Raw genomic sequence first — 25,170 nt, 5'->3', positions numbered from 1 at the left:
CGTGATTTATTTCCTTTAATACAAAGTGTCGTCTAGAAGGGTGAAGCCATTTGACACGACAGTTTTTTCTCCCCACCCCACAAGCTGGAGCACAGTCAAGAAGAGTATTATAAATGCAAATCTCTTCCTTTCGGGGATTTTTTCTTGTTCTTTCATTCATTCATCTTTCCCCACAATCTACTTCAGTGTTTCAGAGATAGCTGAACGAAACGCCCTTTCTTCTGGACCAGGTGTTATTATGGCTGATGTTATAATTAAGTACCACCAGCCATTTATAATTTCCGCAAACTAAGCTCTTTTCCCCGCTGCCCGGCTCCTTTCCTGCTACTCCCCATATTAAGAAGACCGCTTCCATTCCTTCACCCCGTTTCACTCGCATTCCTGAGGTACAGGGTTCTCTGAGGGGATTTAAATTCCACCCGGAAGTCAAGTCCTTAGCTCGAAGAACGACGGGAAACGTAGTCCCCCCCTTCCCTCCTGCGCCCTTGCCTCAAACGCCGGGAGGTGACCCTAAGAGAACCACAACTCCCCTGAACCTTTGCGGCGGGCGCCACCCCCGTGCCGCGCAGGCGCGTCGTCGAGGGATGGTTTTTTGAATCAGCGGCGTTGTTATTGACGCCATATTGCTGGTGTGGAAGAGTCACAGAGGCGCACGGCTGCTACCGCCGCGGCTATCTCTCGTCATCGGCGGCCTCAGGCCGGGTAGCCTCCCGTCGTGCCGCTCCCACCGGCCTAGACACCCTCCCGGATTCGGCCCGGGGAGGATTTTCCGCGGGCGGAGCCGACGAGTCCAGCCGAGCCGGGCCGAGAGCTCCGGGCCGCTCCCTGGAGACGCAGGCGGAGCCGGTGGCCAGCAGGCAGCAGAAAAGCCCAGGAGGCGCGTAGCGGTGGCGACCCAGAGCCTGACGCGGCGAGGCAGCGCCTGAAGCGCCTCCTCCGCCTCCCCTTCTCCTCCGTTCCCTCCTTCCCCCCCCAGTCTCGTCAGCCCCTTCCGGCCCCGCTCGCTCGCTCTCGGTGGCAAAGGCCCAGCCTGCTCAGCTCCTTCAGCCTCTTCGTCCTCGTCGTCTCCTTCCTCCACCTCCGCCATGGCCTGCGGCGCCACCTTAAAAAGGACTCTGGATTTCGACCCGCTCCTGAGCCCGGCCTCGCCGAAGCGGCGGCGCTGCGCCCCTTTGTCCGCTTCGGCGGCCGCCGCCTCCTCTTCCTCCGCGGCCTCCTTCGCCTCGTCCCCGCAGAAATACCTGCGCATGGAGCCTTCGCCCTTCGGGGAAGTGTCCACTCGCCTCACCACAGGTAAGCGGGGCCCCGAGGGGCGCTTAGGGCGGGGCATGGCGGGGGGAGAGAGAGATAGAGACTCTCCACTACGATAAGGGGCGAAGGCCGCCGCCTCCTCCCTTTCTTGGCTTGCTTTTAATAAGTCCGCTTGGCTTCTCCCCCGTCGCCCCGCTTTCTCTTCCCAGCCTCCTCCCTTCTCTACCCCCCCTTTTCCTCCCCCCCCCACCTCTTTTGGCTTCGCTTTCGCCGCGGAGTCGGCACAATGGAAATGGCCGCTCTCGCCACGGTGGGGGCGGGGAAGTGGCAGCGATACGGGAGAGGCCGCAGAAAGGGGGTTGATAATGGGGCTGAGCCGGTGTAATGGGCGAAGAGGGGCGGGGAGACTCAGCCCCGCCGGGCTGCGTCTGGGAAAGGGGAATTTTTCTATTCAACACCGCACCTTCCTCCCCCCCACCCCCCTTGGGGGAGAGAGGGCTGCTTGGCTCCTTGTCGTTTGACGGGGGTAATTGTATGTGTGCGGAGAGAAAGAGGAACCGAGAAATTATATCGCGAGGGAGGCGGGATCTTGGCCGGGAGAAATCTCTCTCTGTGTCTGTCTTTCTCCGTCTCTTTGCCCTTCTTTCTCTCCTCCCCGGTGCAGGCGATCGATTTGTTGCAGCCATTAAACTCTTGGGCGTATGTTGCCTGAGCCGAGGCGGCCTTGCCTCCGCCTTCCCGTTCAAACACCGGGGGAGGGCAGGCAGAAGGACGGAGCGGGGGCTGTCATCAATCACCCCACGGTGGACTGCTCGGGCGACGGCAGGGGCCGGTTCCACGATAAAGAATTGAATTTCTCTCCCCAACCCCACTCCACCCCCTTACACTATTGAGCCGGGTATTGTTCACGTCTCCGCGGGGGCTCAAATCAATAAAGGCGTTCTTGTAAGAAGAAGCTGTAATAAGGCAGTGGCTGTTGAACATCTCTTCATAGGGATGAGAATGCATTTTAATGTCACTAAACAGAAATGTTAGTGATAACCTGTCTCTTCTTCCTCCTGAACCCAAAGACCTAATGAATAAATTGCAGGATCGGGTTTCATTGAATTACACTTCTGAAGGTATTTACATGGTTGGCCCAGAGTGTGGATTCCACTAACGGATCTATTTGAAATCTTATTCTCTATATAGTGTTTATCCTCCCCCATTTTGTCGTCTTCACCCCCTCCCCCAGTTCTCAAGTAATTCATGAATGTAGGGACCATTATCTTCAGTTTATTTTGCATATATGGATGTGGCATTTGGGTCTGAAGATAAGATTATCTGAGATAGCAGGCATAGTAATTTGCTGGTTATTACTAAGCTTTCATTTCCAAAGAGTTTGTGTTTTCATATAGTAAGAAGTTGATCTGTGTAAGCCACATTAATTACAGAATGCTTGCTGTCACATGGAAATAGGAATATTTAAATTAGCCCTTAAATCTTGCCTCTTGGTATGTGTACAATAACTTGCTTCAAATTATATTGGTCTTCCCATTGTATAGATAATCTCACTTGTGAGAGGTGATATGCTGAAATGTCTGGGACCATAGCCATCTCCTGTTAAACCCTGGTGGACTACATTTGATTTGAATAGGGTTAACAAAGTGTGGTAGTTAAATTAACACCTTTCTCATTGGTAAATTATGTTAGTGGAGCATGTATTCAGGATTGCAGTTTAGTTTGAATGATAAAGTAGTTAAACATTGCTAAATGTTTAAGCAGGAACCAAGGTTGTGTTAGTTAAATGCTAACATTTATGATTGGTTACTTCACTGGAAGTAGAAGTATCCATGCAATGAATATTTAATGTAAATGTGGGTTTAAAATTGATTTAGAGATGTGAACAGCTGGGCATGTCAAGGAGCTGCAGTTTGAAGGCATTAGTGGTTAGGAGCACATATCCTCTTGAAAAGTGCAGTGCTGCTGAAAAACCCAGAAAAAAATATAAAACTAGGTACTGTATTTGAACACTTAGATGAGCTTCCTTAGATGCTAATTGGGACTAAAGACCAATAATTCCACATAGAGGTCTGTTTCAAAATTATTTGGATATTTGTTATTCAAAGGTATTTAGTTTTAAGTAAATCTTCACAATGTGGGGCTTCTGTGTAAATTCTTATGACTTTGTTCAAATTGTCCAATAATAACTTGGGGATGAAATAACCTATATTTCTAATGTCTTACTCCACAAGAAATACTAGTGCTGCATGGAATTTATTTATTGTATGTTTCTGGTCTCAGAAACAGGCATGTGCTTTATCTAACGGGTCTGTAAATTAAAGCATGACAATAAGGGCCTCAAATATGTGTCTGTTCTTTCATGCAAGAGGATGAGTGAAACTTGTCTATTGATGACTTACAGTAATCTAGCAAACATTAGGTTATACTAATTTAGCAAAAGATTTAGAAGATCAGGTAGCGCATCAAATATTCCTATATGTACAGTTTAAGAACATTGAACTGTTAAGCCAGTTGAGTAGACTTTCTTACATAGGTGTGATGTAAGGATTGGTTGCAATGCTGTCATAATAGGATGTGGGTTTGGTTGCTTTTAATAAGCATTGATAAGTACTAAATATCTTTACATTCATGAGACACTGTGAATGACTTTAGTGTTCTGCAGTGTTAGTTGTTGCTGGTCTTGTTAAGGGCAACAAAGTTTCATGGAATGCAGCTACTGCATTTTATACAAAACACAGGTACCACTTGTGTGTTGCCATCAGTAGTGGCAGTACTCAGTGATTTGGGTTTTAATGGAATTCTTTTGTTGCCCTAATTGATTGAAAACTGACTTTGTGTGTTTATTTGACTTAAGCTTTTTAAAATATTATTTTAGATCATTTCTACCCTGCCTTTGCGCTCCCAAGGAGGCATCTAGATCAGAAACATGACAACAAAAATACAGTATTTTAATTAAATAAGTTAAAACTGCAGCATGAAAGGGCATCTAACAACTAGGGCAGTCTAAATACATCACTCAACAGGAAGGCTTGTTAGAACAGATTGAAATCATTACTGCTCTCCTAAAACTCAAACATCAACCTCTTTTCCATTATCTGAGTGCTGCCACCAAGAAGGCTCACACAATTGTCCCCAGCAAGTGCACTCCCAGACTTAGTGGAACATAGTGCAGGTAGATTCATAAGACAAAATATAGAAGTAGAGATGGGGTGGCAGAAAGATAATGAAGTGCTAACTGCTTATCACTAGCAGTGGCTTCCATGGTTGGCTTTTCCCATGGGTCAGTTGCCCTTAATATGAAAAGGGTTTTCCACCCCTGGCTTACTTGGAAATTATTTTTACTGCAATTCTGGCGTGATAGCTGAGTGACATATATTCCTTTGCATTATTTATATTGTAATAAATGAAATGAAAGCATTGTAAAGTATTAAGTTTCAGCATGCAGGAAGAGTTATGCACATAAAATATTTTGTCTGAATAGTCACATGAAAAAGTTAATTACAACTTAGATTTAGAGATTTAAACGAGTATATCCATTCTAGTTGGCCAATTTGAATTTGTATTGTATTCATTAGTTATGTTACTAATTCTATGAATGCATTCTTAAAGTGGATTTTTTCCCCATTGAAAAATGTAACAATAGGTTTTTTCATGTATAAAAATGTTACTACCCCACACCATCAGCTGCATTGTACTGGGGTCAAGTTGCTGCATTAGCCAGCAAGAGAAGTTTTGTCCTTATATCAGTTCGGTCATCTTTTGCTCATTTTTCAGAGTTGCTGGGTCAGCATATTAGCTCATCAGACTGTAGACTGAGTAATCTAATTGGCCATAGGAATTGGTTAAAAGCAGTTCAATGTACAGCACTTCAGGTCTCAATTTCCCCTTGAATTTAGGAGGTTGGATCTTGAGAAGAACAGTGGTGTTCTGTCTCTCCCCCCTCCCCCCTCTCCCCATCCTTACCCCTTGCACACACCCAACCAAGCTGTTCCTGAGGGTTTACTGAGCCTCTTAGAATGGCTTGGAATGGGGCATACATGTTTGTAACAGGATGAGGAAACAGAAGAATTACTGGGGTACATTGCACAAGCAGAAATACCTTTCTGTTCACAAAAGGCATGTTTGGATCTATGCCAATGTAAACATTGATTTGGGCCAATCATGTTTAATTAAGGAAGAAAATCTAGCTTTGGAGTTGGTGGGTGTGTCACTAAAAAAAGAAAGAGCCACCAGCTGTTTTGAATAGGTAAATAAGTGTTCTATTAGGAGAGAAGAGGGGAAACTTTCAGAGTAAATATTGTATCAAAGAGTTTTAAACATTGTTTGGACAGCTGCTGTGTTGCTGAATTCATGCTGAATTGGCCTTTTCTCTACGATTTTTCTACTTGTACATGTCTGAAAGAAATTGCATATCTTAAAACCTGTATGACAAAGATGTAATTTTGGTGTGCAGTGTATTTACTTGGAACAATCATGGTGGAAAAAGTACTTTTTATCTTGGGGAGCTATAGAGCTTTTCCCATTTGGGAATTTCTAGCTACGTTTTATAATCTAGGTTTAATACCAATGCAGACACCTGTAGCATTCCTGTTCATAGACTTTAATATAAAATCCAAATAACTAAAAAAGTATAGGATCACTTGCCATAGTAGCATCTTGATATTAAACTTCTGTCTGGGCTTTATCAGTAGAGATTAATGTTAAGGAATCACATGCCTGCTTTTTCAGTCTTCTACATTTGAGTGGGAAACCTTTGGCCCTCCAATTGTTCCATCGTCCCCAACCAGCATAGCCAGTGGTTGGTGTGATGGGATTTGTAGCTCAGCAACATTTGGAGGGTCATAGATTCCTCAGCTCTGTATAGACACTTACCTGGGACTTGACACACTTTGATTGAAGTCTGGTAAGACTTGTATGTCAAGTTTTCCTAAGATTGCATCTCCATAGAAAAAAATGCCAATCAATCATGCAGTCTAAAGAAGTTACAGCCCAGACACAAATTTGTCACCTTAGTGAAAACTAAGTCACAGTTGTAAGTGAATAAATGCCTAAAACAATGCTATAGTTGGGTCATCTGGTATGTAATTTCTGACTTTGATCAGTGCTAATAATCCTTCTCTTAAAATGGTTCACATGTAAGCAGGGGCCAGCAAACATTTTCAGCAGGGGCCGGTCCACTGTCCCTCAGACCTTGTGGGGGGCTGGACTATATTTATTTGGGGGGGGGGTGAAAGAATTCCTATACCCCACAAATAACCCAGAGATGCATTTTAAAGAAAAGGACACATTCTACTCGTGTAAAAACACACTGATGCCCAGACTGTCCGCGGGCCGGATTTAGAAGGCAATTGGGCCAGATCCGGCCCCTGGGCCTTCGTTTGCCTACCCATGTGTAAGTGCCTATTCATCACTTGATGACCTGCTTGCATGACAGAGCCATCCTAGACTGAGCAACACACTTGCCCAGTCATCTTGAACACATGTTTATACATTTAGATGCTTTTCATGAAGCCTTTGGAGTACATACTGTAGGTTCTAAGACTTTGGGGGCATTTATCCAATATGACTTCATATGAAATGATCCATGCTTATCCTGCTGTGTCCTTTTTGAACTGTCCTACTTTTCAAACCACGAATACGAAGATGGCAGAGCTGGTACAGTTGATGTGCTGGTATAATGTTATTCCCAAGTTACAGGAAGAGGTAACACTAGTGAGAACTTGAGAAGCGTGTGGATATACCAGTGGCAGCTTTCAGTAGCCTTAACATTCCAAACATTTTCAGTATCATCTTTTATATCTCAGTGTACTAGCAAAGCATGAAAACTATTTTTAGTACTTTTTGGTCTTTTCTGGTTTTCCTCTTTCTCTGCTTAAAAGAAGAAAAAATATCACTAACCCAAAGTGTGACCAACTTGAGTTTGAGCCCACCAGTTAAAGATCAGTATTATATAATAGGTTTTGCTGCCATGTATTTAGTCCGTATTCAGTGGAATGCCCTTAGTGTAATGGAAGTAACAATTATTGTTGCATCATTTTCTGTTGTTTAACAGAGGTTATTGAGCCAGAGTGGAAATATGAATATAATCTGCATTATTCTTTTGGAAGATTAGGGGTGGAATCCAATGTGTGAGTGGACTTCCACTTGCACAATTGGGCTTTAGCTTCATCTGCTGTCCCCTGCACTCCCCCAACCCCCTGAGCAGATTTTGAGGGCATGTGGAGGACTGCAAGGGGAGGAAAGTGAAGTCTTGTTGCGCAAGCAGAAGTCCATTTGGCTTGCACATGGACAGTTTTGGATTAAACCATAGGATTTACTGCTTAGCAGAATCTTTGGTTGGGGATTTCCCAGTTCTGCCTGTTTTGGGGGGTTGGGGTGGATTCTTTACTTCCTCCTCACCCTCTGGACAATTCTGCTCATATTACAAGATTTCTTTCAACATAAAGTTGGTCACCTGAACCTTAATCCAACAAGGGCTGATCTGGATTGCTCCACTGAATGTGTGTGTGTGTGTGTGTGTGTGTGTGTGTGGAGACTCCCCCCTACAACCAGGACTCTCATCAGCACATAGTTTTCATTCCAGCACAGGTCTTTGAATGCACTGTTTACCTGGTGCTTCATTTGTGGATAATTTCTTTTTGTGTTGGGGCTCAGAGCAGTGGCAGGTGGAGCCTCTGGATCATGGCTGTTGATATGAATACTTTTTTTGTTTTCTTGGCAGTACCTTGTTTAAAGTGACTCGCTTTTGAACTCCAGGTTTGTCAAACCCAGCAGTGGTGGTAAATCTAAACTCAAAAGATAATCATAATGGTTGTTCTCTGTACTGCATAATTCATTGACACTCAAATCCAATCGTAAATTTTTTGGCAGTCCTGGTTATTTGTCTTAGATTTATTTGTGGCTACAGTTTGTGGTTGGTGAAGACAAAGCTTAACCACAAGCCATGGTTCGGACAACATGGTCACGCAAACCTTGGTGTAGCTCAGCATGGTGGCAAACAATAATAATGGAAAAACAAAGTGTTTGCAAGCTGGTGGGTGCCTGTAGGTTCCCACTAAGCCATAGTTTGGGGTAGTAGATGTGAACTAGACTCTGAGCTTCATGGCTAGGTGGGGGGCTATAAGACCTGATCTCCTAGGTCTTACTCCCAACATTCTTATCCACTACACTACCTTGGCTGACAGTGACAATATCTTGGGTATTTTGGGGCCTTGTGTCAGGAATGCTACCATGACATTGAAACTATGCTTACAGTATGACAAGAAATAGTAAGTATGGAAATTGCTAACAATTTAAAAATTAGATTTAAATATTATTTAAACAACATTAGCTTAAATACAACATTGAAAGTGAATATGCTTTAGTGATGATAGTTTCCTGTATGAGAAGCATACTCCAAAGATAGAAATAATGTACTATTGGTTATTGAAAAGGACTAGACTACTGGGACCAGCATTCCACAGCCTCCTTTGGTTTCTGCCTTCAAGGCATGATTCAGAGATGCTTGTTAACTATTCTTTAGAGTGCACCTTTTATATCTTGTCTGGCTTTCTGGTTAGACCAGGCATGTCCAGAGTTCGTTTTGGGGGCCTAATCCGGCCTCTGTGGCAGTTTATCTCCTGGGGTAAAATCCTAAAAAAGCTCAACAACTTCAACTTCAAAAAAAGGTCAACTTTGTTCACTTCATCAAATCTGGCCCTCTTTGAAAAAGAATTGGGCACCCCTGGGTTAAACTAATGCAACCTCTTGATATTTTCTGTGTAGTGTCCGAAAAAGTGAAAATAGTTGTAAGTTTCAATTCTTCTACATACAGGTATTATCTGACATTTTTCAAAAGCAATATATGGATTTTTTATTTTTTAAAATGGGAACAAATACTGAATGCAAAAGGGATAGTTTTCACAGTGTGAGATTAGGCATGGATTCAATCTATTGAAGGTTTAGAAGGAGTTAGGGATTCGGATGCTAAATGTAAAAAAAATGGGAAGTTTCTTAATGTTAATAAAACAAGCATTCCATTATTTTATTTTAATTTTTGTCTAACTAATAGATGATTGATAGCTTGAACTTCTCAAATCCTGCTCTTATCAGGGTTTGGTTAACTCATGTTTCTCCAGATGTTGTTGGGCTACAACTCCCATTTCTAACCACTGCCATGCTGGTTGGTTTTGGAGTCCCAACATGTGGTGGGCCACAGGTTAGCCACTCTTGCTGTAGACTGGAATGACTATTCTAATGAGACCCTACCTGCCTGTGGACTGTCTTGCCAGAGTGGTGCATGCTCTAGTTATCTCTCACTTGGATTACTGCAATATGGTCCTATGTGGGGCTACCTTTGAAGGTGACCCGGAAACTACAACTAATACAGAATGTGGCAGCTAGACTGGTGACTGGGAGCAGCCGCCGAGACCACATAACACCGGTCTTGAAAGACCTACATTGGCTCCCAGTACATTTCCGAGTACAATTCAAAGTGTTGGTGCTGACACTTAATTGGCCTCGGTCCAGTATACCTGAAGGAGTGTCTCCACCCCCATTGTTCTGTCCGGACATTGAGGTCCAGTGCCGAGGGCCTTCTGATGGTTCTCTCGCTGCGAGAAGCCAAGTTACAGGGAACCAGGCAGAGGGCCTTCTCGGTAGTGGCACCCGCCCTGTGGAACACCCTCCCACCAGATGTCAAAGAGAAAAACAACTACCAGACTTTTAGAAGACATCTGAAAGAAGCCTTGTTTAGGGAAGCTTTTAATGTTTAATAGATTATTGCATTTTAGTGTTTTGTTGGAAGCCGCCCAGAGTGGCTGTGGAAACCCAGCCAGATGGGCGGGGTATAAATAAAAAATGTTGTTGTGATTATTATTAATTACTTTATTTGATGTAAGTTGCTTATTTTAAAGTTATGTTTTATTATCACATTTTTGTATTGGATTAGATTGTTATAAGGTGTACATTCTTTGTTTCTTCAGCTTGTAAACTGCTGTGGGTATAGTAAAATAAGGCAGTATACAAATTAAGAGAAATGGATCTATATTGTACTGTATATCTTAAACTGGTTTGAATCCTGTGCAACTTCCACTTACTAGCTGAGGTGTTGAAGATACTCTGCTGTCCTTTCTATGAGAACAGATTTTGCTACTCTTTTATTGTTGTCTTAGCAAAGTGCCAGGTTTCATCTTACATAGGACTTTATAACAGATCGGGAAGTTACTATTATTCTATGATTTTTAGAGTGAAAGTTCTTTTTTTCAAAAAAAAAAGATGATCATTTTTTTAAAGTACCATGATGAGACAACCATCTGGGAATGTTTCCAAGGTTGGACATGAGCAAATGCGCCCAAGTAATGGAAGTGACTGTATATTTACTCTGTTGGTATTTGCAAGCTGGCTAGATGAGGCAAAAGAGGCTACATTAACTGCCTTAAAGGAGATGGTAGTAGTATACCCCATGGTGTCTGGCATGCAGAGAATCTGGGGAATCTAGATTGGCTTTAGGTGACAATGAGCTAATTCTACAGTCGGATTAATTTTGGCAGATGTGGCGTGTGTGTGAAATTAAAGGTGGCATGTGCATCTTGGTGTTCTGAGTTTACATGTGGAAGTCTTCCCTGCAAGACCTGCAAGCTGAAATTAGAGGGGTGGGGAGAGAGAATCTGCACTCAGATTACTCTTCCCCTGCCAGCAGTGTTGGGGATGCATTTCTGTAGAAGTGCTTGCATAAGACTTAAGCAAGATGCTTGCCGGCAAACATTTGCTTCTTCTGTGGATACCCCTCTGCATGGGATAGAGGTGAAGAGAGGAAAAAGACACAATCAGTCTCACTACATTTGCCCCACAAAGCAAGTGCTGTAGATAGGGCTGATTGCTTTCCCCTTTTGTTTCTTTCTGGTGAAGTGCAGGGAAGAGTGCAGATCTGTAAGGGAGAGCATGCATATTTGCCCACCAGGCAGCAGTCTAGAGAATATTATCATAAGATTGAGAGAAGCCATAATGGAAGGGGATGGTGCACATTTAAGCCAGTAGTGCATTCCATATACAGCAATATTTCAGAAATGAATTATAACTCATACAGTGATGTATGTTTTTAATGGTAATACTTAGTTAAGTTTAATGAGATAATGTGATGCATAATTATTCAGATCTACTTTGGAAAAGCAGCACAGATTATTTTGCATATGTGGCCCAGTCACAGAGTCAGTATGCAGGAGGGTAGAAACATCACATCTACAGAAATAAGGAGTTACTGACAACATGTTCATGGAAATTGTCCTTGATTGTCTAGTGCCTTTAAAGCCGGACTAAATCAGGGAGATGGAATGAATGTAGCTGCCACCAAATCTATGCCAGGGAACGATGGTTCGCAATTTAACGCTTGTAACCTGTCATTTTTCTCACTATTTTAGGAGAAAGTGGAGGTCATAGTAGGCTGGTGGTGGATACTAATGACATTGGGTGGAGTGCAACTACTGAGGGAGCTTTGATTCAGTGTTCCTCTCTGCTAACAAAAGAGGTGTGGAGGCAGGTTTTGCTGATTCCCTCCCTTGCATTCCTCCTTGCTCCAATCTCCAATAATTTCCCTTTCTGTTAACAGAGACCCCTGCTAGATGTAACCATTTAGGCCCCCTACCTGTTGCTGGTTAGGAATTTGCATGGGAAAGAACATTGCTGGGGTTTATAATACAAAATTTTAACTTCTCAAAAATTATTTATATGTTCTTAATGTTTTTACAGAACTGTATAGCCATACTTCTAAGATGCATACTATAGTAAATCAGCATTTGTATAACATACATAGTCAATGTAACATGTTTGGGTTTTGAAATCTTTGCTAGACTAATAAGCAGAAACATAATGAATATGTTTTCCTTTTTCTAGAGCAAATTCTGTACAATATAAAACAGGAGTACAAACGCATGCAGAAGAGGAGACATCTAGAAAACTTTCAGCAAACAGATCCCTGTTGTTCTACTGATGCACAGTCACAAGCATTTCTCCTTGGTGGACCAGCTTTGCCAGGTAAAATTTTTAAAGTAAACTTGCATAACATTTGATAATTTGGATCCTAGGTAAGTTATGCGTCTCACTGAAAAAATTCTGTGGAAGGAAGAGTTTTATTTGAAGAGCAGATATACTCTTGTTAGTATTAACAGTGGAAATAAAAAAGAGCATATTCATAAGAAACTTTTAACTGATCTCTTCCAGATAATCATTGAGAGAATATACTTTAAGATGGGCTGTTGCCCACCCTTTTTGAAAAGGGTACCAAAAGTTGAATATAAAATAAGAGCAACATACTATATATATACCAGGGACGGGAACCTCATTCAGCCTGAGAGGAGATTTTAACATGGACAGTTTTCCAAGGGCCACATTCCAAGGGTGGGTGGAGCAAATGACAAAATAAATAAAACAGGCCAACATACATGCAGGCAAGCCAGCAGAGATTCCTCTGCCTGACTTTTAAGAGTAACTAGCAAATTAAGCCATATTTTATACGTTTGCAGACAAATTACCTTGTGGATACTCTGAGATGTTGCCAACACATATTGTTGTAAATAATCGACAGGCACTTAACTTAGACTGTTGTCTTCAAAAGCCACCATACAGAGAAAGTTACACACTTTAAATCTATGGAAACATAAAGCACAGTTGACTTCGCTTTGGATTGTGACAGAGGTTGCACTCACTGGTCAAAAATCTGATCCTCAAAACAGCTACAAGTGTATTCTATGCACTCGTCAGTAATTAGGAGGATCTCTAAAATATACCTTAATTACCTATGAAAATACTTTTTCATAGGTACTTCATCTGCAGCATCATCGCCACTGAAAAAAGAACAGCCCCTCTTTACTCTCAGACAAGTTGGAATGATATGTGAACGCTTGCTCAAAGAACGTGAAGAGAAAATCCGTGAAGAGTATGAAGAAATTTTGACCACAAAACTTGCAGGTATGACAAAAATAAACAGTGCATTAAACTTGCAGTAATTATACATTAGTCAGTAGTGAGTTGTTACAAATAAAGATCCGTCTCCTGAGTAATAATTGTAGCCGAGTTCTTGTGAGATGGCTCTATCTGGAGGAGTAGGGCTGATCCTGTTCCTTTCAATTTGCTGCAAGATATTTCTACTGTAGCATGGGAAGGGATCCTCCACATGTTGCTGGACAACAGCTCTTATCTGTGGCTGTTGACCATGTTGGCCAGGACTAGTGGGAGTTTGTGTCCAGCATCTGGAGGACCACAGGTTGCCCACCCCTGCTGTAGGGTGGCAGTCACAAAATGATTACTAACCAAGTTGTATTCCTGCACTACGATGTTGAGCAGGAAAAGTAGCTTGGCTTGGCTGAGCCGCTTGAGTTCTCACATGTTGCACTAAAAGCATTCCCAACATAAATGTTCATCACAATTTGCTCTGGGCTTTAGTTTAGGTTAACTCCCTGTGTAGAAAGCTGACTTTTGGATCTGATGATCCTTTGCCGGCTTTTAAATGATGACAATACTTAGACCTGATTATCTGTCACTTTACTGGCAGATGATATCAGGGCATGAGTGTGCTGGATGCCACCTGTTTAGTTCACAATATCTGTGCCCACATGTAATGATGAAAGAGTTTTTCTACAGTTAAAGGGAGGATGTGAGGCCTTCTCTGACTTCCTTTTATTACATCTAGACAGAGTCCTATAAGGGAAGTCAGCAGGTGCTTAGGCACAATGCAGAGAGAGCCAACTGACACACAAATAGAGTATACGTGTGCTTAATGTGAAGTGCTTCCTTTTTCCTGTACTGGCTGTGATCTGAAGAGTCTGTTCAAGCAGTTGTTACATTTGATTATTCACTTGGAATATTCCTTGTTTATAGAACAGTATGACGCATTTGTGAAGTTCACGCATGACCAGATCATGCGACGATATGGAGAACAGCCTGCAAGTTGTAAGTATTTTGAGCTATTGTCCATGTTGTTGCAGAGAGACCCCTGAGCATATTGGGAGCGGGGAGCCACAGAAATTGCCTCCACTTCTTATGTTGGTGGGGGGAAATCCTGTGAGTAGAACTGTGCTCGCTGGAATCTAGGATCCACACATTGGCTTTCTGTATGCTGAGGCAAGTTGCAGTTTAGTGCTAGAGTGAGTTTGTAGAATTTTGTGTGCTGTTCTCCCTGATGCAGTTCTTTCTTTCTCTTTTCAGATGTTTCATGAATCATGTTTTCTGCATATGTGGGCAGCCCTGAAACCCTGTTCTATTGTTGCAAGCTGTCCTTTAAAGACTTGCAACAATGCCATATTCCCCCTTCCCCTCTCTGTATACACTGGTTATTTCAAGCTTTTGTCAGTGGCAACCACTCTTATGCAGCAACTGGTTTTGGAGTGCTCCCTGATGTCAGTACCACCTGGATGTGGACCTTTGCTACCTGTTAATACCAGTGGTCTCATTTGCTGTATCATTACAATTTGGCTTATGTTAATAAGTTTGAAAAGTAAAAGGATTAAAGCTGGTGTACTAGAACTCTGCCCTTCACTGGTTGTGTAAATAAAAGTGTAGAATGACACTTCTGACTGAAGTTAGTGTGGTTTTCATAACTGTGCACTGCAAAGCTATATTCACAGTTAAATTAGAATGTAATTCCTGGACAAATTTAAAGCAAATAGCCCACAGTACTGCCTGTGAAATAGTGAAGGAGGGCATTTCTGTATTCCATGACTTTTTGGGGGGTTAAGAATGGGTTTATATAATTTCTCATTTTTGTAGGTTTTATTTATTCTATCAGTCTTTAACAAATGTTTATTGCTGCAATTTTTCAGTGTATCATTGTTTTACTGCCCTTGTAGTACTGGAATTTAGTTGAAAGAATAAACATTTACTTCTAACCTGTGTGTTTGAATATATAGGTGGCATTTTGCCACCATTTGGATAAAATAAGTGAAACTTCAAGCAGCTGTTAGCTCAGGAAGAAAAGGTGACCAAACCAGAGGTTAAGAAAGCTTCCTTTTTTATAGTCAGTTGGCCTGCTGCCGACTGTGAGGCAGGCTTTCAGAAGCTGTTAACTTTGGGGATGACTCACTAAACCTCAGAAATCTGAGATGAGCCAAGGTTCCTTTCTATAAGGATTTTAGAAGAAACCTGCCCTGATCTCTTTAGGAGGTTTCCCTGTCTGAAAAACTGCTCACAAGTACGTAGAAAGCACTGCCAAGAGGAACATATTCCTGTTTGCATCAATACTTTTATCTAAATTTTAAAAAAAGCATATTCATAGTTACTGTGGGGGATTGGTCAGCTCTGAACTAAAATTTCAAGACAAAATTGGTGTGATTTGAAGGTTTTCATATTTTTTAGTCAAACTGCCATTAATATCACATTTCAGTGTGATCAGGAGCTCTCAAGATTTCATGTGGCACTGTAGCCTCAGAAGGGGTGATCATACTTGCAAAAGGTGTCCAGTTCTAGCATAACATGAAAGTTGAACTATACTTTAAAGGTGTGCTGCACAAAACTACTGCATGCATCTGCCTACAATTTACAAAGCTTAATTCGCTATGAATGAGCTGCTGTATCTGCAGATTTCAGGCACTTCTGTGAAAACATCTGGTGCACACTCCTAATAGCTACCACACGTAGCTTTTTAACTTTTAAGTATGGTCCAAGTCTTTGTATAAACTTCTTTTTCTTGAAAGTAATCATTGCCTTTGCTACCACAGCTGCCAAGAATTTTTCAAGCTGGGGGGAGTGAACGTTGAGGATTCTTAAAACTTCTGATTAAAATCTCAATTTTAACTTGAAAGACATGACTGCTCATTTGGCTTGCATTTCAATCTTTTTCTAGTATTGATGCTGCTGAAATTGTTCAAAGCGATTTTACATTTTGGAACGCTGTTATATTGCATTTGGATGGCCACACTGCAACATTCTGAGCCTGAATTTTTGCTAGTGTTCTTTCCTCCTGCTGTAATTTCAGCCAGGCTTCTGCTACAAGAGGGTTAGAGTTCTGCAATTCCCCACTCTCAAATTTAGGTTCTTAAGGAGCAAACATAACTTTGAGGTTTGATTGCATTTTTTTCTCACTTTAAGGTTGTTTTTTTAAAGGAAATTGCAACTGTTTTGAGAGTCATGCCAAGGGAAATTGAAAGATTAAAGAGAACTGTTCGAACACCAGCTAAAACAATGACGAACACTGTTATCCAAAGTGTCATACTGATTATTCAGTATGTCAGAGATTAAACAAGCATAAAGTCTTCAATATCTTCCTGGTCTCTTGAAACAATGCATTAGGCACAGCTTTGGTACCAAGCAGGCCAGTATTGATCAGTCTTCCTTTGATGATGAGCTTGCTTCAAACTTATAAGCAGGCACTGAATGCAAATACTGAAAATAAGGTAGCTTCTACAGTTTCTTCTGAAAAAAAATACTTACAGTGGTGATCACCATTCTCTAAAATAGTTTTGTTAACTCACCACATTAGAGTATAGCCTCCCACAGTGGGAAAGAAACATCAGTAGGGAGTCTCACATCCCACCTCAACAATCAACATTGTCTAGTCTGCACTCTACAGCCATCTTAATGTGCTCAGCTCAGAACATTATTATTTTCTTCAGTGTTTCTGTAGATAGGACAGAGATCAGTGGTGATGATGAGTTCGGTTTTATTTTACATGTATTGCAGAAAAGGCACAAAAATGTCAAAATGCTTAAACACAAACATCAACTGGATTCTCTCTCTAAAATGGATGGATTTAGCTTGTTCTTGTCAATGTTATAGTGGCAAAACAGCACTTCTCATTATGAAAGTGCTACCACAGTTGTTCACAGTGTACAGAAAATCTCGTTCAAAGCATTTCCTTCTCTCAGTAGAAAGTATACTAGCAGCTGCCCCATGTCAGTCTTGCCACATGATCAGTTTTCTGCTTGGAAGGCTTTATGAATCCCAAGAGTTCCAATTCTGAGACTGCTCTAATGAAACGAGCACTTGGGGAATGGCAGTCAAGGAAAAATACATTTCACTCTACCAAAGGGAATATTCACAGATGGGCTAAACATACAGAACTATATATATTTTTACTAATAGGATAAGTATTCTGCATAGTTCACTGAAGCACTGCTTTCACATGCTTACAGATCACTCCTATACACACACATTTGGGGCAACTGCAAGTCTTTCAGCTGTGTGTACACTCTTAATCTAACATTTAGTCCAGTTGAGACATTTGCCTCAAAGATCAGGGTGAATAATGTATTCTCTACCCAAGGTATGGCTTCTTTTTCTAAAGACTAGGATATGCTGATGTTCTTCCAAAGACTTGTTATAAATTGACTTGTCACCTAAACACTTCTAAGGTCTGTCTTAAACTACTTAGCTCTGTCATAAGTGTTTTACAGCACAACCCCTCTGCATGCAGAAATAAATCTCTTGTTCCATGAGGGCTTATCTCAAGTTACATATGCATAGAACCACAGCTTTTCACTGCAATCTTAAACACTTCATCTCAGAGGTTTCACAGGGCTTGTTCCCAGATTAGTCAGTATAGGACCAACTCCAGACTCACTAAAATTTGATGGATCTTAAACATACTGGGTGGTATTCAATTAAGTTTTACTCCGTGTGGACCCACTGAAATTAATGAACATGACTAAGGTTAATTTAGTTCAATGGGTCTATTCTGAGTTGCATACCACCGTTACTTGTGGTGTAAAGAATGTTATAATTGCATCCTTTATTCTCTGGAAATAATATCAACAGCCTTTACAAGGCAGGCATATGGATAGGCAATGTTTTATAGAACAACGGAGTCTGGGCACAGCACACACAATTTACACAGGGAGATTATCAGTCTAAATTAGATAAGTTCATTTTTCCTTTCTAATATCAGCCCTGTTTTAATGTGGATTGAAAAACACTCCAAAATGTTTTGCTAGACTCTTAGATTTGTTCAAGTTATCTGTAACAAGATCTTATTTTGGTTTGCTAGCTGGTGCTAAATCAGAAGAGAATCAGAAAAGGATACTGGATAGCATCATCTATCTGGTCCTTGACACTGGAATCTGGATTTTCTGCAGCAATTACAACTGTTGCAAAAGCCTAGGAGGAAACACCATATTGATTTATAACATTTTTGGTAAATGTAATGCAAATGTCACAATATATACGCTGAAAAGAGTTTGATATCAACATGCTAACAAAGCACAGAGGAGAAATAAGATCCTTGCAAACTGAGGGTATGATCCAATGATAGCTTTGCACTAGCAGAGAGCACTTACACTTACAGGCAACAAATTTTCATTAAAAAAACACAGCTCCTGAAGACTTTGGGGGCCTCCTAAACAGTTGAATACAGCATGGAGAGTTGCAGTACTTAGGATCAAAAAAATAAATGGCTTTTTGGTGGGGGGCAGGGGTGGTCTCAGCCAATGGCCAACAAGTTTATGTTAGGCTTGTTAGCAAAGACCATTTGTAGTGTTGCCAATGACCTCTCCCCCCTCAGTCCTGTATCATGTATAAAGATGATGGAGAAGGGAAGAGTGCTTGCCCCTGTGCTGGAATTTTGCAGAAGGTACATGTGACACCTTATTACTGCCACCTCCACATCAGTTTAATTTTGGTTTCATATCCTGTTTTGGAGAGATCACTTAAACCACAATTGTCATGAGAAGATTTAACAAACCCCAGAAGTACTGGAGAGACAAACGATGAGGAAAAGGGGGGAAAGTAGTATGTGCACACATCTTTTTCTTGGTCCAACAAACCATGGTTTGTTTATCACATCTGAACTGAGCCTTTGTCTACGATTTAAACCAGAAAAAGCTTGGTGGGAATAAGAAACTAAACTAAATGGTGGACAGGGGAGATAGTGGCACTAAGGAGTTTTCTTCCACACTAGTTTATTGCTGCTGCCTCTGCAAAAGCCCAGTGGAAGGGAAATCCCTCCCTTTCCATAAGCTCTCCATAGAGAAAAGGGGGTTATTTTCCTTCTCATTGGGATTGCACAGGAGGTAGCAGCAACAAGACCCAACAAAAGCCTGATTAGCAGAAGACACTTCCTTTTTCCACAGTCTCAGAGGATGACACGAGATGCAATTTTGCTCCCATGATTTGGGCTTTTGAAGAAAGGCAGACACACCTAACTACTGCTTCTTGCAAAAAAAAAAAGATAAAAGAAAAGAAACAACAAAAAAGATGACAACCAAGAAACAAGAAAGAAGTGAATTTCCCTTCTTTCTCTCCCATCTTGGGCTTTTCCAGCGAGGCATGGCTTACTTTCTGAAATAAATCCAGTAAGTGGGAACAAAATCATGACTGCTTTTGTCTACAGTGAAGGGGGAAGGAAGGAAAGGAGGCTTCTATCCTGAAAGCTGGACTTTGCAGAACATGCAAGCCATGCCTCACTGCTCTTTCATGCAAAAGAATGAGAATGGAGAGAAATGAAAGGAAACACTTCCCTGACCCTGGTTTCTAGTTGGGGGTTGAAGAATCAGTAGCGAGGCATGAGAGGTGCTTCCTTCAAATCTTGCTTGCATGACAGAAGCCGCTTCTTTCCATTCTCAGTGGAAGAAAAACAGGTTGGCTTTTACAATGCACCACCAGCAAGAAAAGGGGTGCTATTTCTCTCCCTGTTGGTTTGTGCAGAAAGCCACGGGAAGAAGGTGTAGGTGCTTTTTGTGACAGCCCAGCTTGCAGAAGAGAGCACACCTTTCACACTTTGAGAATAGGAGATAAAAGAGAAACTTTAATAAAAGCAAGGCTTGATGGGAACACTGGGATGCTTGTTCCTTGGGGGGCCCTTGGCACTACCTAAGATGCAAGTGGTTCTACTGTATTTAATTCTGGTCCTAGTACAAGCTGGGAAGGCTATGTGGACTGATTTTGGGACCACGGAAGAATAAGAAGAAAGAGGACTCTCAGTGTTATACAGCAGCAATTTAGCTGTCAAAACAAATGAAGCTTAGAAAGAAACAGCAGATTAAGTATTCAGCAAAGCACAGAAACAGTCAATCGATTCATGTTCACATACCTCTAACCAGTCAACAAGGTTAATTAATCTACCACACTCCAAATGAAGCTTGTATGCTATACAGATATCGGGAGCCGCATTAGAAATGCATCCTGCATCAGTTTTCAAGGATTCATTCTGATAAACAAAATTCATAGTGAGAATGAGAGTTATGCATGTACATTTCATTTATATGCTAATAACGCCATCATCCCAGACCCACCAAGCAAATGTTATGCTAAGCCACTTCCCAACCTCTGGACATCACAATCATAATGTATGCCACTATTTCAGAAAGCTGTTAACTTCATCCAGCCTTCTGAAATATTAATCTACTCATCTGTTCCCTGCTCTTACACCAGGCATAGTAGCTACAAGTACAGTATGTAGTTGACACAGTTCACTTTTTTTCTCAGCTCAGCTCTAGATTTTCCTAGGGGCAAGTGTGATGAAGAGTAAATAGGGGCATTTGTGCTGGGTAGCAGCAGTCAGGAAAATGGAGCTGTTGGGAAGGGGAAGAGTCACGGCAACAGGTGCTAGGGAAAGGTTGCTAAGGAGGAGAAGGCAGCTAGCAAAAGGTCAGCTGGGAGAGAAGAGGGTTAGGGAGGAACCAAGCACAAAGAAAAATCTTTTCTCTCTTAGCCAGGGGTAGGCAACCTAAGGCCAGTGGGCCAGATGCAGCCCAATCGCCTTCTCAATCTGGCCCACGGATCTGGGAGTCAGTGTGTTTTTACATGAGTAGAATGTGTCCTTTTATTTAAAATGCATCTCTGGTTTATTTGTGGGGCGTAGGAATTCGTTCTCCCCCCTTCAAAATATAGTCTGGCCCACCACATGGTCTGAGGGACGGGCCGGCTCACGGCTGAAAAAGGTTGCTGCTCTTAGCTGACAGACTGGTTTTGAAAACCACCTGATCATTTAGGAGGGCTGCAAGATGAGAGTGAGGGCCCTATTACTTGAAAGTCTAGCGCAACCAACAGCTTGTTCATCTTGACATGAGACATAGCATGCACAGCAAGACCCCAAAGAAGGGACATGAAATTTTATATTGTCTATGGTTTAAACACCTTTTTCACCTTATGACATACCATTGTTCTTTTTCTGTTTTGTAAGATGCCCTGAGACATTTTGGTGAAGGGTGGATAATAAATGAACTAAAAGACCTAGAACAGCCTGACAAAAGATTAAAGGAGGAACACCCAGGATGGTCAGAGAAGGGCTAGGTATGACAACGCTATGCATGAAGGCTAGGGAGGAGGCAGGCAGACGAACTGGACAAGAGGTCTAGTTTGGCCTCTAGCGGCATTCCAACCTGGGAGAAAACAGTGGGAAATTCCTCATATTGCTGTGCCTCTTACAGAATCAATACGATGATAAAAATGTGCAGAAATCATCTCCAAGCATTATTTTTACTTAATTCGCTTGACTTTTATTTAATTCCATAAAATGTATGTACTACTTGACTGTAAACAAAACAAAACCCTAAAAATAAGGCTAATCTAATACAAGCAACATCCTGCAACCCAATTAACCCTCAAGACAATGTCCTGCTGTAGACATCACTTATGACATTGTCCTCTTGCACTCCAGGAGGAAAATTTGTGACTGTGAATTTAGACCTAGAATGAAAGGTGAGGCGACGTGAGTCATTTTTGGTTGATAGCCCCTTAAAGGGGTCATGCAGATTCACTGTGGTGGGTAAAGCTTGGGATTTGCCCAGTTGATACTTTAGCCACACATGTGGAAAGATGGAGAGATTAGCATAAACATGATCCTAACATTCTTCAAAGAATGGTACATAACATTACCAGGAGAAATAATATCTATGTAATCAGTAATGTCTAGATTTTATACAGCCTACATCTTTTATAGTTATATTTATCAAGATTATTTTTTACCCTAGTTTTATAATTCATGAAAGAACAGAATGTACTGAATTCGTACTATGAAAAGCTATTTCTTTCTGTCAGAACACAATTAAATACTGGTAGTGCACTGGAATAACAGAGATTACTACTCATAGATACCCGAAACAGTTGCCCAAAGTGCATAAGAAATTAATCAGATATGCCAGGCCAAAGACTTGGCTTTTTATCAAATATATTGGAACTTGAATTAAGCTTGTTTTCCCCATCTAAGTTGTGTAACACTGTATAAAATCAGATAACTGCTAAGATCAAATAGATAAAACAGGCACATACACAATTTACATTCTTTTCCCAACCTGGCTCTTGTCAATTTATATTCCACGACTTAACTCAATGCAGCAAATACAAACAGGTTGATTTTATAACATATCTTAAAAAAAGGAAATGCTATCTGCCTGCTAAAGCCTCCTGCTTTCTCTTCGTCAGCATGTGGATACTTTTATTAAGAAACTGATCAAAAGTGCTTCAGTGGAAGAAGATTGCCATTGAAAAATTCAGCAACAACAGGCAACAGGGAACGGATATCTTAGCAGGTAGTTAAATATCTTGTATAGTTTCAGTATCTCAGGAGGTAAGAGGAAAAAACTTGTGACAGGCTTGTTTATGGATCTTACAAAATCTAGGTTTTTATTAAATAAAAGCAATGGGAGTGATCATGGGACTGGATTACTCAATTCACAAAGTCACAAAAATGATTCACAAGTACTTAAGAACAGCCACCTTGTGATCGTTTTGCATGATCCAAACACAGTGCCAACAATTTTCAAATGATTACATTAAGGAACACACCCCACGACCTATAACTGAGATTCTAAATACAATTTAGCAACATTTCGAGCAATAAGATGCTGTGGGGCTCATCGTGTTGAACCCAATGAGGGAAGCCAGGGGAAGCCAGCTTTAAATATAGCTAGGGATCACTAAGTACAAGGAGGGTGTGGGCACATTGCTTAGGTGCCCATTTCTTACCTTCAGGTAGAAATATGGATTGTTGAGAGCAGTGTGAAGAGCAACACGTGGGGCAGCATTCAAATGTTCACGAAGGGTATTAGCTGCGTTGAAATACATCACCTCATGCAATGTCTGCATCTCCGCAGGCGCAAGGTAATTTCTGAAAAACCACCAATGAAAAAAGGGCAGGAGAGAGACTAATATTACACATGGATTTTTTTCTTAATTCCCACTACAATCACAGTGTTCATCAACCAACAAGCATATACATTTTGCAATGAACTCTGATACCATGCAGACAAATGGCTAGATGCCATAAACATAAATTATTGGGGGCTTTTAATTGTAATTTTGGCAATGAAAAGTTCTGACTCTTGCTCTCTCGCAAGTTGTTGCAAACAGTCTGCACACACCAATAGCAATCTCACTTTATGGAATATCAGTTTGCTAATGTGTGCCCTATCAAATATAGGAGGATGAAAAGTCTCCTAGACTGTAGTGACACATTACTTAACAACTTCTCTGCCTGTTTTCTTTTTCTTCTGTATTTCACATTCTTTAGGTGATTTCCTTATTAAAGCTGTATTTCAATCTTAGTTGATTTTCCATGAACCAAAGTGAAACTGAAAAACATCCAAAGCAAATAAGAACCCTGATTTATTGAATAAGCCATGTTTATAAACTATTCAACCACAACCGTCATAGTTAATGCTACTGCACTCCACAGCTGTATGACACCCATCAGATATCATCCTGTGCTACTCCCTCCTATTGCCCTTGACCCTCCATCCTACCAAACTGCTATTTAGTTGACAACATTCTTTGTTCCTGATGCAATTTTGGGCCAATTTCAAGTTCATGTTAAGAACACAATGTATTGGCATGAAACAGAGTGGTTTTCTGCAAATACTTTTTACCCAATTTTATCATTTCCAATCTGGGCTTAGTTCAGATTTGTTGGATTGGGAATGAACTTTGTGTGTGTCCCTCCCTCCCTCCCCTCCTATTGCACAGGGATGAGGGAATGAGAGGAAGGAAGCTGTGCACATTTGCCTTGGTTGAACAAACCATGGTTCATCACATCTGAACTGCACATTTTTCTACTGTTAAACTAAATTTGTTATGCAAAGTTGTACAACCAAGCCAGAAAGAAAGCAAAGCTAACCTTACAAGGCCATCTACAAAGTCCACCACTTCAAAACGAAGCATTTCAAATTTTGTTAGTTTCTTAAGCTTTCTTGATTCCTTCATCTCCAGCAGGGTCTAAAGCAAAACAAAAGAGGCATTTCCAAGTAATAACATTGAGTAAATCACTTGGCAATGCTAATGAGGTCATTAGATTTTTTAAAATGAAAATGAAAAAGATTATTATTGTGGATTTCAGTGATAAATAATAAAGAGGATTAGCTTGATAACCAAATAGTATTGTGTTCCTTAACTAGTACAGTTGCACTTTTACAAGTATTAACAACTATCATGTAAGTGAAATTTTATTGGACTTGAACTAACACCGTTTCCACAAATTCATGACCACCTGATACAGAAATTCCAGGCAATTCTTTCCTTCTAAAATTCATCAGTTGTAATTCTATTACATCAAAGAGCAAGAATAATATACTGATCCAAGCAAGCAAGTGAAACTCTTGGGTTTTCTTAAAATCTGCTTTACACTTCAACCCTGACTTGCAGCTAGATTGACCAATGAAGCAGAGTCAAAGGGTCAAACTCTCCACGGCAGATCCTCAGTTGCTCAGGAGCTGAGGTTACTGCTAGTGCTTATGTGACTGCTACATCTTTGTAGCAAGATTTGTTCCATCAATTCCTTCCTTCCCAATGAATATGTAATACCAGATGCTTGAACAATGGAGATTGCTTATGTTGATGGGCCTCTCTCTGACTAGGTATTTCCTTTGAATTATACCTTTCATCCAAGGAACTCAGCACATGGTTCCATACTACTATGTCCTTACAACAAATCTGCAAAGTTGATTGGGTTGAGTAGTAGTGACTGGCCCAAGGTCAGCTATTGCTATGATGTGAAGCAAAAGCCATAAATTGCTGCCTCTT

At 41.2% G+C, this 25,170-nt stretch overlaps 2 protein-coding genes across 6 annotated transcripts in view; one reads left to right on the top strand and one right to left on the bottom strand.

Annotated features, from left to right (window-relative positions):
- The first annotated feature begins 581 nt into the window (after nucleotides 1-581).
- AKIRIN2 (akirin 2) lies at nucleotides 582-15,113 on the top strand. The gene is made up of 5 exons (XM_033143388.1): nucleotides 582-1,293; nucleotides 12,124-12,264; nucleotides 13,048-13,197; nucleotides 14,107-14,178; nucleotides 14,434-15,113. Exons 1-5 carry the CDS (start codon nucleotides 1,086-1,088, stop codon nucleotides 14,442-14,444), a joined length of 582 nt encoding a protein of 193 aa, XP_032999279.1. The 5' UTR covers nucleotides 582-1,085; the 3' UTR covers nucleotides 14,445-15,113.
- A 1,752-nt stretch (nucleotides 15,114-16,865) lies between these two features.
- ORC3 (origin recognition complex subunit 3) overlaps nucleotides 16,866-25,170 on the bottom strand; it is a 33,906-nt gene continuing 25,601 nt past the window's right edge. For all 5 annotated transcript variants that reach the window (XM_033143383.1, XM_033143384.1, XM_033143386.1 and 2 more), the window contains 5 exons: nucleotides 24,269-24,366; nucleotides 23,122-23,263; nucleotides 20,246-20,362; nucleotides 18,242-18,315; nucleotides 16,866-17,204 (listed from right to left, as the gene is read on the bottom strand). In XM_033143383.1, coding sequence (XP_032999274.1) covers nucleotides 17,099-17,204; nucleotides 18,242-18,315; nucleotides 20,246-20,362; nucleotides 23,122-23,263; nucleotides 24,269-24,366 — 537 coding nt within the window. In that variant the 3' untranslated portion in view covers nucleotides 16,866-17,098. The remainder of the gene's footprint in view (nucleotides 17,205-18,241; nucleotides 18,316-20,245; nucleotides 20,363-23,121; nucleotides 23,264-24,268; nucleotides 24,367-25,170) is intronic.

The sequence above is a fragment of the Lacerta agilis genome, chromosome 3 (genome assembly GCF_009819535.1).
Source record: "Lacerta agilis isolate rLacAgi1 chromosome 3, rLacAgi1.pri, whole genome shotgun sequence".
Taxonomy (NCBI): domain Eukaryota; kingdom Metazoa; phylum Chordata; class Lepidosauria; order Squamata; family Lacertidae; genus Lacerta; species Lacerta agilis.
This window is presented reverse-complemented; position numbering and strand designations above follow the sequence as displayed.